Source organism: Alligator sinensis, unplaced genomic scaffold, assembly GCF_000455745.1.
Source record: "Alligator sinensis unplaced genomic scaffold, ASM45574v1 scaffold284_1, whole genome shotgun sequence".
NCBI lineage: Eukaryota > Metazoa > Chordata > Crocodylia > Alligatoridae > Alligator > Alligator sinensis.
This window is the reverse complement of record NW_005842105.1, coordinates 1,424,196-1,435,936: the sequence shown is the minus strand read 5'-3', so window position 1 is coordinate 1,435,936 and position 11,741 is coordinate 1,424,196. Positions and strand designations below refer to the sequence as shown.

Sequence of the window (11,741 nt, the reverse complement as noted above, 5' to 3'; positions counted from 1 at the left end):
AATGGCAGAAATGGCATATTGCGAATCAAATCAAGAATCCGGAGCCACCCACCCTGCATGGAAACACGTCTGAGTTACAACAGAGTCTATTAATCCCAGATTGGCCCCATCAGCCATCTTTGAACCCACAGATAAGACAATCATGGAAGACAACCATCATCAACTGTGAGGGACTGCCAAAGATGACAACAGTTGAGAGAGCTACTGGAAAAAACATTTGGGCATCAGGTGCTCTGGGCAACTCCTCAGCCCTACAAATGCGCTAATCAATGCAACAGAAAACTATAAGGCCAAAAAAGTAAGCATTTCCTTAGCACACAATTTGATTTAAGGTTGTAATTCATTTGGGTGCTATTCCAAAAATAGCAATTTTGGCTAGTACCTCATACCTTTGAAGGAAGCTTCGCTTTTGAGTTTAAGTAGATTACACAATAGATGTCCTAGAATTAAAGCTCTAGAAGCAAACACGGATGAGACAGTAGATACATTTTATCTGTATGATTTGTTACTTATTAAAGTAACTAGTAATTAAACCAATTTTCTGAAACCAGTGATAGTGCAGACACCACTGTGCAGTTCCTGAATTTTCTTGCAAGTGAGAATTTTATCATTAGGTTGTTGTTTTTTTAAAGAAGTTCACAAACTCTGCATCATTTTACTCGCTCACAGCTCAGTTCTGTAGGATGCTGAGATCCTCCTGAGATTCACTGTTCAGTCACCTCACTAGAGTAACTGGAAATGCTGTTTTTCAGGTTCTACTGGCTGACTATGTGGATTAATAATTAATTCTGTTCCACATTTTTCACCTAAACTACTGCCTTATTAATGTTCCCTTGTCTTTTTATGAAGAGAGAAGATGAATATGTTGGCAGGGACTACAACAGGAAAACAGTAAGTAATATAATAACTGTTGGCTGACATGGCAGGCAAAGCTACAAATATAAAGTTATTTAAGGTCCAGACCATGGATTCTTGCCAAATTAGAACAGTTTTAAAAAGGAAAGAAAAAGGTTTGTATTAAACTAGACAGAGTTCCTTTAAATTTTTTATTCTGCTGTAATGGGCTAAATTAGGACTGTGTTTTCCTTTTACCATTATGATGACAGGGATTTAGAGCTAGTCTAAGCTTGGAAGGATCAGGAATGTCTACTTTAGCAGTAGTCTAACTTCAAAACACTAGGAAGCAGAACTACTAATGAGTAGCTGAAACCTATGGAAATACAAGAATCATACTGGCATAACATTTTTTTTCCCCCACAACTGAGTTTCCAGATTAAAAAGAAAATCTTGAGAACTTCAAACAATCTTACTTCTCCTCTCATTAGAATTTCTGTTGAATCTTTGTCCAAAAGAAACAAACTTACGACAAACTGAAATAGACAGGATGAGGGAGGAAAGGAGGGAAGAATGGAAAAAGGACAACAAATATATTTTTAAACAAGTCAAATTTCTACATACTCCTGTAGGTCATGGAATGGACATAAGATTGTCTAGCACTAGAGATGGATAAAATCTGCACCCTGCTTTTCTACAGAAACTTCAAGAATTGCAAAAGCTTTTTTTTCAGTACATTTACACTTCGCCGTTTTTTGTTTTGTTTTCCATGCATACAGAATGAATTTTCAGACAAGATGCAAACAAACAAGACGGGGTGTGTGTGTGTGTGTGTGTGTGTGTGTGTGTGTGTGTGTAATAGCAGAAGTCAAGACACATTTATAGCAGTATGATTGGTGATGACTTACTTGACTGAAGATCAGCCAAAGTGTAGAGCTTTTCAGAAGGACATCCTGATTCTCTAAGCTAAAGATAAAAACAAATAATAAATAGATAGTTAGATAGATAATTAGCACTTGTATGGCTCAAACTATTGCCAAAACCCAAACTGATGCTTCATGCTGTACTCCTGTGAGGTAAGTAAAAGAGTAGCAGGATCAACATTAAATCTATTTTGTTCCAAATTCATTATTTTATAATCCATCATAAAAGTACTAAATAAAATTTTTGTTATGACATTTGCCCTAATTTATTTTCCTGATTTTGGCAGCTTGTCATTAGCAATTTACTTTTGCCTGTGTCCTGTAACTGGAAACAATTTATGAGGCAAGAAATCTTCTCACTTCATGTGACTGTAATTAATGTATGTCTAATTGCCCTTTAACAACATTGCCAAATACACTTACCAGTGTATGAAATAATATATCAGATCATACTGCAAAGCTTTAAACCACGCCAAACACATATTGTGTATGGGAATGAGACTGACTGAGACTGGCAAAAATGGCAAAACCCTTGCTGATTTGAACCCCGCAGTCAAAAGCAGATTGACCAACCATGGGATTTAGCCCCCACAAATTAACAATGGAATCACAATTTCCAAAAAACCGTACACTTACTAGGGCTTTCAAGGGAGTTAGAAAAATTCAACAAAGTTTAAGCTAACAAGGCTCACAAAGTATGGCACTATTCATCCCAAAAGAAAATATTCACCACCACTAGTCCTTCTGACAAATCTTCTGTATTTGCTTCTGCTCAAATACGGCTTGATCCTAGTTCCATTAAAGTCAATGGCAAAACTCATAGCAGTTTCACTGGTAAAGGATCATGGCAAAAAAACTGCTTTGACTTCCATTTCTCAGGCAGACAAATTTTGAGGCTCCATTATATGGCCATTGCATGAGAGAAAATCCCACTGGCTTCAACAGAGGCTGTTGCCCTACAGCAGTTTCATAAACAGGTCCCTGAAGCATAATTTTGTCCATTTTCATGTGTCTCAATCCTTCCTGAGTTGCTGAGAATTAATCAGTGATTTTGTAATGCAAAATTCATTTCACATTTTGTTCATCTACCCAGTCATCTCCACTTCCTAATCTTTAATTACATTAAAAATGTAGAGTGCAAGAGTGTTTTTTGTGAAACTACGGGACTGAATATAATTTAACACAATGTCACTTACTAGTTTAAAAACAATCCTTCCAACAAGTCTCACAGAGTCAGGAGGAATATTGGGCTCAATGCTCTTAAGACACTTGCATTCCCGTTTGTGGTCCTGCCAATCTTCTTTCTATATTAGGGGAGAAAAGAAAAAAAAGATTTAAAAAAACCACCCACAACCAACAAGATTACTGTATACTTTTAGACAAACACATGCACTAATGAGACAGGCTATAGAGCAGTGGTTCCCAAACTTTTTTTGCCATGACCCACTGCTGGGAGCAGTGTGTGGCAGCGGCTGCCCAGGGACCGGGGAGCTCCTGGCACATGACGCGGCTCGTCTTGTGTGCGGCGCTGCCAGCATTGCCCCCACAATCCTCATGTGGGTCATGACCTCAGGTTGGGAACTGCTGCTATAGAGGGAACCAGTAGTAACCTCAACATTTTGGTCATTTAACCCTCTTGGTCATCTTTCAGCCTTTTCATGACTTGCAGCAAGCTGGTGCCACACAGTAGGGGAAAGCCCTTGCCATAGGAGCCAAGTTTTGTTCTGTTCCATATAGAATGTTTTATGCAATTTACTTAATGACGTAATTCGTACGCTTATGGTCAACACAGCTTGGCCCAAGCAATGGCAATGTTGGGTCACACAACTTGACTAATGTAGCAGTTGTGGCAGAGGCAGGTGCTTGAGAGCATCTGGGGAGAGGGGCAAAGGATATGAATGGGAAGTTATTGGAGTAACTAGGCAGGTGGTTACTAAGGCTGATAGCACCGCTGGGGTTTGAGGTGCTGAGAACTCCAAAGGTTCTTCACTGAAATGCAGAAAAAGCTGGTGCAGATTCTACTGAGAGAGACGTGAATGCAGGGAGAGCGGACAAGTGCTAAAGCTAAGTGGGAAGTCTGACGGTTGGGAGCACTGGGCAGCTAGTACCCCAAGTAGTGAGAGTGAGGGAGTCTGCAGCCAATATTGGGCTCCATACCTTACAACTACTCCAGCCCCTGCTTCTCGCTCTTTCTTCCTGGCATTAATCCAGCAAGGGAAGTAGCAATAGAAACAGCACCACAGAAATGTCTACGTACCAAAATACAGAAATGCCTGCAATCATCCCCCAGCTCAGCAAAATGCATAACAGTTCAGCTGAAGTGAGGGAATATGCAGCAGCTTTGCCAAATGTACGAGCAACACCCAAGATGTGTGGCACTTGACAGCCCTGCCTCAGGCTAGGGAAGTGCTTTTCATTTGTCCCATGAAATTCCCATTCAGGAGTTTGCTGGAATTCAAACTGCTAGTGGCATTGAGGGGAAGTGACAAAACACATGTCTCTTCTACCACTTGTGCTGTCAGCAAAATTTGGTGGGCTGCCAAAAGAATAACTAAGTACTCTAAAGCACCAGGCCCTTCTCCCCACTAAAACTGCCTCCAGCCACCCACCCTCCCACCTCTGGAGAGGGGCACACATATTTAAGTGTGTTGATCCAGTTATAAAGATCAGAGTTCAAGCCTTGATGATGCATGATGGGAATATTGCTATAGTAACACATTATAAAATTTGATTTTAACTTTTAAAATAAGAAGTTAAAAACACAACATCAAAGGGGTATTTAGGTTGAAAGATCAAGTACTTGAAAAACCAGATTTAAAGATCACTTGGGCAACTAAAGTCAGTTCCTTTGTACATATACATCATGGTCCAATCTTTAATTACATGATCATTTACTTCATGTCAAAAATACAGGAAGTATTTTTTCACTTTTGTCAATGTCTCATAAGCTTAGAACATCTGTATTTAAGCTAACTGTAAATCATAAACTAAAGCACTGAGTTTCTTACCTAAATCAGGCTAGATTCACAACTAATGCATACCTTAGACCAATAATTCTCAACCTCATTAGACTCATGGGATCCTGCCTTAACCTCAAGGCACACCTCAGAAAATGCCAGCTCTTTGTTTTCATTGTTTTTTTGACTAAAGAAAAATAATAGAGCAATTCTTCTGTTGCAGAGAACTCAGTGAGCCCACAACAGGTCAGAATTTTTTGACGTTATGAATTCCTATTAGAAAAATTTGAAATTTGTGGGTTTCCCATGTGTATATGTTCACACACCTATTAATATTGTGTGGCACCCTGTAGCACCCTTAAAAGGATCTCACAGCACACCAGGATGGCATCCTGGCTAGGAATATATGCCTTTGGCAATAGCAAGATACTGAATATCTGGCTCTACAGATACTGAAAACATATACTGCATTCTGAATCAGGGTTTAATCATCTCAGACTATTTGTTTGCTGAGTTTGGGATACTGTGGTCAAAACAAAGATAGAGGATTGGTCAAAACCAATTTTAGGAAAGGCAAAGAAACTTCTTGTCTGTTCAAACCAGATGGTAAATAGATATATAGGCATCTCTGAACATCCATTTTGGAGCAGATTTCAACATGAGCAGAGCCACAGCACTTACTTCTGCTTGTATGTGTCCATCTCATCCACTGAAATGGGCAGGCATCCTATGTCTTGGCCACTGGAACAATATGTATTAATATTTTGAGGTGCAGTATTGCGAATACTCAAAATTCTATCAATTAAATGTACTAGTACAAGGCAAAGACTTTACAAAGAGGGCATATTATTACTTCAAAAAGAAGTACTGCAATTGCTTGTTGAAGATTCTTATATTTAAAAAGCCATGTCTTCAGTATCACACTATTGCTTTAGGCAATGGTTCTCAATATGTTTAGACTCAAGACACCCCTCCACAAGTTTTCAGAATTTAGCAATACCTCATTTAAAAAACTAATATAACTGTACTATAAATATTATTATATAAACATTATATTATGAATACATATGTTATTAATTCATTCTATTACTATAATATAAAATGTAATATTAATAGTCACCCCTTCAGATTATTCTTCCCTGGCTCTTCTGGCCACATGCACATTTGCTTCAAGTGTGGTACCTGGACTCCTTACACATGGGTGGGTCCAGGTCACTGCTCAGGACTGAGATCCAGTGGCCAATTTCCAGCCTTAGTTATCCCAGGATAAGTCTAACTTGAACAGCCTCAGGTCCAAAATGGACAGAAAGCAAGGACACTGAGCTAGCAGAGACAAGGCACTGGGCTACACTGAGTAAGTCAGAGGGGCAAGGATGGGGCAGCAGAATACATGAAGGCGCAGGTTCAGAAGTAGAAGAGAAGATGGAGACCCCCTCTCTGCCCCTAGTCTGTACCTGATGGCAGCAAGCACAGTCCCCACCACTGCAGCTACTTCTCCAAGGACTCGCACACCAGCATAGGCAGATTAATGGATGGGCCAGCTGGGCATGAGCCCAGGGGCCTCTACCAGTTCAGGGAGGGCCCCAGGATCCTCATCACCAGGGAAGTGAAAGCCACAGTTTTAAACTCAGAGCCCATTTTTTACTCTCAGCAGGGAGACAAAAAATGGTGCCAAGTTTAAAACTGCGGCTTTCACATTTGCTTCCCTAGGAGCTGGAAGCGGACCCCCTCCACCAATGGGGTTAGGGGATGGGAGGGAGGCAGAGCCAGGCCAGGAGAGCCATGCCATGCCTGGGGGAGAAAAAGAGAGGGGAGTGAGCTGAGTGGTGCTGCACCTAGGGGGAGGGGGCCAACCTGGGCCAGGAGAGCCGTGCCCCACCTGGCGGGGGCGGGGAGGGGATTTGGGGTTGGGCCGAGCCAGGAGCATTGGGCCGCATCACACCTTTGCAAGCGATGGTGCTGGGAGGGCCTTGGGGGCTATAGCCCACAAAATTAATCTTAGCTCCCTCATAGCCACCCCTCCCAGTGTGCCGCTGCCCACCCACAGAGTCACGGCATGGCACTCCCAGCCTGGCCCAGCCCTCTGCATCTGCGTGGCTGCATGGGACAGCTGGGCAGCAGCTCCCTGCAGGTAAATGTAACAGGGGCTGTGCGGGGAGCTGGACTGAGCCACAGGTGGCTCATGGGGGCTGGGCTGCCTCTGTGTGATCGAGAGTGGGAGAGGAGGAAGTCCTGTGAGGGGAAAGTGTGTCCGTCTGTGCATGTGTGTGCATCTGTGTGTGCATCTGTGTCTGTCTGTCTGTGTCTGTTTATGGCAGGGAGGGTGCGTTTGCATCTGTGTCCATGTGCAGAGAGTGAGAGTAGAGTGTGCACGCCTACATGTGTGCATACGTTGAGCCGTAGTAGGGGCAGAAAGCAGGGAGAAGAGACGGGTATGTGCCCCCCAAGCCCAGCAGGGTCCACCCAGCCTCCCTCGACAGCACTAGGAGAGGAAGGGGTCCCTCTCTTCCCACTGCAGCCCAGCTCCCGCGTGGGGAGGGGGCCTCCAATTTTGTTTTTGCTCAGGGCCCCATTACACCTTAATCTTTCTCTGCACACCAGGGTCCAGAGCCATCTGAACCCAGAGCCCCAACCACTGGCTTGCAGAGGGCATGTGAGGAGATGCAGGATAGAGCTGAGCTGAAAAGTGTGGCTCTGTCTACATGCCCGCCCATCCACCCATGGCAGAGAACGCTGCTCAGAGCAACACCCTTGAGGGGGTCTCACAGCACCCCGTTTGAAAAAAAAAATCACTGGCCTAACTGCATCGAGTGCAAAACTAGCTTGGGGTAGGCGACAGGCATTTTGGAATTATAGTTGACAGTCTACAATTAGCTTACTTAAAAACACTCTGGACACTCAAAAACCTGCCTACCCATGCATCCTACAACAAACAACATCCACCTATATTTCTGTCTAAAACTCCTAATCAAGAGGGTCTCCAGAACTCCAGGACTACTCATTTCTGAAGAGATGCATCTTTCTTGGAAGAGGTCACAATGTCAATTTCACTTTTCTGCAGAAAAATATATTCAATTCTTCCTACATTTCAATCTCAGAGAGAAATAGGCAAGGTGAAAAAAGACACTAGCTGCCAGAACTGATAGAATAATTCCTTTGGAATTTATGAGATTTCACTATGGCAATAAGATGAAGCGACCTAGACTTGGTATTTTCCAAACTCAGAGGAAGCTAACTAGTGACAAAAGATGCAGTTGACAAGCTTAAGTGAATCTGAGGAATTTCAAGATATACAGTGTCAAAAGGTAAAAGTATAATTGGAATGGAGGAACATAAAATAATACCAAGGGCCAGATCCTATGGCACCTATTAGGTGCCCAATGGGTAGGTCAGGTCAGCAACCTATGGCCCAAGGGTAAAGAGCAGATCTGGTCCGTATTTTACTAACCCCCTGCTACTTCACCAGACATATTTTACTAATGACTGTAACCCATGCTTTGTACAGAGGGCTTCCACTCCTCCCAAAACACAGCCTCTGCTCATGGTTGCTGGCAAAAATCACAGCTCCAGATTGCTGCCTGCCACACTTTTAGGTAGCATGTTTTTGGTGGAGGATGCATTTGAGGGGGCAAGAGAGCTAGCTGCCCACCACAGAAAGCAAGGAAAGCAAAGGCAGCAGCAAGAGACTGCAGCCTGCAGCAAAAGCAAGTTCCCAGGGGGTGGCCTGCCATTAGTAAAAGGTCGCTGACCCCTGGACTATGTGCCTAAACATGGCCCTATTCAACTTTGCTCAAATATCTTTTACTTTAACTGCCTTTCAGAGAAGTCCTAAGATGACAACATGATATGGAAGTAAACACATTAACATTTTTTCAAGCACCTGAGCAGGGTGGAATGGGATCACACTTGGGCTGTAAACATGTCACATTTGCCGTGCGCCTGATTGTACCAAATTTTGACCCACACCAAAACAGGCACGGGGAAGTCATTTACACATCACTCTTCCAAGTTGCACTGCTGCTCCTCTCCCAGTAGGTGGCTGATGAGAACACATATCCTGGCTAACTTATTTGGGGAACGACCCATGATAACTCTACAGGCACAAGCCACAATGTCCCAGGAAAAAATGAACAGGATATTTTATCCCAAATAATTTGGAAGGACCTGAAGCAATGCAATTAACTTATACATCTATAGGGTCATGGGACAAAATGCTTTCTCCTGGGAGAAATGCAATGTGCCTTAGCATCTAATAGGCAGAAAAGAATCTGGTCCTAAAGATACCTGCCCCTCTTTGCCAAAATACAACTGCTTGAAAACAACTAAGGATTTTCCCTGTTTATAAAGCTTCCTACATGCTGCTGGTTAAAAACATAGCCAAACAGGAGGAGAGCCAGTGCTGTCAAGCCCAGACACCCAAGTAATGGACTTTTCACTGTGATCACACGTTCAAAAGGCAGAGATGTAAATTCTTGTATCCTAGTCACCATCTCCCATACCCCTAAATGTCTTCAAGCACCTACCAAAAAGAGTTGCACTATCTTGTTCCAAGAAACCGCTTTGCATATGTAAAGCACGAGCTTGTCAAAACCTTACATAGGTATTTTAAGACTTTAGTGGACAATGTAAATCATGTGACATTCTATGGCATTCTTTGCAGAAAAATGAACAAATAGATTACCAGTGTAGAGAAGTGCTACGGGATGTGTGTGAATCATCATCTGTTTGAAAAGAAAATCAGTGGGGAAGAGCTGCAGGAATTAATCTAAACAAGACTCCATTTGAACATAGGGCTGATTTTCTTTTCTTTTGGTTTACTTTTCCCACCTTACTTCACTAAGCTTGGATCTTCTTCTTTGGTATTTCATGAAAACCTCAAAACCTTATACAAAGACTCTGTAAATACGCATACATCTAAATAAGGCATTCAGAGCAATTTGTGAAGCCACTGAACTTTACTTCAGCTATTTTTTGTAACAGGGAAAACATCTAACATAAAAAGATACAGGAGTTAAGAAGACAGGGTTCCCCGAATATGGTTTAGGATGGGGTGTGAAACTCATTTGGCCTGCAGGGCTGGATAAGTGGCATGGGGCTGGTCCACAGTCTGTACCCGGAACTGGTTCCTGGACTAAATGAATAATGCAGGGTCAATCCACAGGCTGGATCTGGAGCACACAAACATGTCATCTGGCCCGTGGGGCTAGATATTTGGCAGCAGCAATATTAGTCGTCATTGCTCCTCCAACCACCATATTTCTGACCTGCAGGCAGCAACACAGGCCAGATGACATAGCTCCATGATACGCATTCAGCCCATGGGGTTCCCCACAGGTCTGGAAATTCAGCAGCAGGATGAACAGCAGCTGCATTCATTGCTGTAGCTCCAAGAACAGTCACTGAAGATGGGTTCCACTGTATTTCCTGTTTGCAGAATTCCTTTTGTCTAGTTATATGAGTGTCTCAGCAAGGAGAGAATATTCAGAATTGGGAGTGGTCAGTCATTCACCGTAATTTCAGGACTTGCCAACAACAAATAACCATCTATTTTGCATTGCATGTTATAAGACGATTACAAATGCTGTAACTTTACAAACAGTGACTGACATTTGTATTTCTTTTCAAAAGCAAGATGTCAGTATTAGGTACCCAGTGATTTATTTCAGCATACCTCTCTTACACCTGCATAAAACAGTTCATTATTTTTTCATCGATATGCGAGCCTTCTCTTATATATCGTTACTATAACACCATAAGGGAACAAAATGACACCAACTCAGACACTGAAGTGAAAGTGTCACAAAGTGTCTGACAAATAAAAGTTAAGGATCTACAGAAGAGAATTATTTTTGTCCACGAGAAACAAAGTCAAACTTGTAACTGTCCAGACATTGTTGTGTGTAATGTAATTATATTGGTATTTTTTATCCCGCTTAAGCTAAAATTGCGCCTTGGAGTCCGCCTTTATCTGTCAATTTTCCCTCTAACATAAATGCTGCATAGAATTTTAAATATGCTAAAGGTGACATCAAAATGATTAATAGCTTACCCAACCAATAAAACACTAATGAGATGAGATATGCAGTATCACACAGCATTGCGTGTCACAGTCTTAGTCTTGGAGGTACATTTCACACTAGAATGATGTTAAGATCACATCTTTTCTTTACAATTGCAGGCAAACTGAAACTGATCATGGAGTGAATTGGTTTATTTCTTTTGCTACAGGAACGCTGGAATGAAGACAGACATTCAGATTTCAGAGATTGGCCTGAAAAGCTTCTGCAGCACTAGCAGAACATGATAATGTAAAACAATTCATAACCCTATCACTACACCCACAACAGTGCTGCAAATTAAGTAATCAAGCAAAACCACTGAGTCATAGTGAGACAGGCCTACAACCTAGGATGACATTTCATTATTTGTTTAGTCAGTGCATTTAGAGTCTGAGGGTGCTTGTACACGTGATGAAAATTGCCCGTTTTTGTGGTTTAATTGCATCATGCTGTACACGTTGGGGGGGGGGGGTGTCACAATTTAAATGAGTCTGTCGTTACAAACTAAACCACATTTGCATGTAGTTTAGCTTGCAGTGTAGCTATTTGTACCACGTTACACCTTTTGACAGCTCGTCCTGCTGCGGGAAAGGTGGGCTAAAGGCAGAAGTGGTAAGGGATCCAATCTTTTTTTTTTTTTTTTTTGGCAGAGTCTGCCCACGTCTCCCATGGCCAGGGGGCAAGCTACTGGCAGGCCAAGTGGCCCCTGAGCTACAGGGAGCCCCATTCCTTCCCTCTGCAACATCAGTGCCCTCTGGGCCTGCCCAAATGCTGCCCCAGCTTAGGCTCAGGGAAGAATTGGATCAGGCTGGGTGCTGAGTCCAAGCTGAGGCAGCACCCACCTGCTAACCGCCTGCCTGGGCAGCCCCAGGGGTCGCTACCATCACGAAGGAAGGACAGGGGCACCCCACAACTCAGGGGCTGCCAGCAGCTCATTCTCTGGCCACAGGAGAGGTGGGCAGACTTTG

At 42.8% G+C, this 11,741-nt stretch overlaps 1 protein-coding gene across 1 annotated transcript in view; it reads right to left on the bottom strand.

Annotated features, from left to right (window-relative positions):
• Positions 1 to 11,741, bottom strand: part of SMYD3 (SET and MYND domain containing 3) — a 705,011-nt gene that overhangs the window by 631,113 nt on the left and 62,157 nt on the right. Inside the window, exons 5-6 of the mRNA XM_025205137.1 lie at positions 2,954 to 3,061; positions 1,743 to 1,800 (exon numbers count right to left, since the gene is read on the bottom strand). Coding sequence (XP_025060922.1) covers positions 1,743 to 1,800; positions 2,954 to 3,061 — 166 coding nt within the window. The remainder of the gene's footprint in view (positions 1 to 1,742; positions 1,801 to 2,953; positions 3,062 to 11,741) is intronic.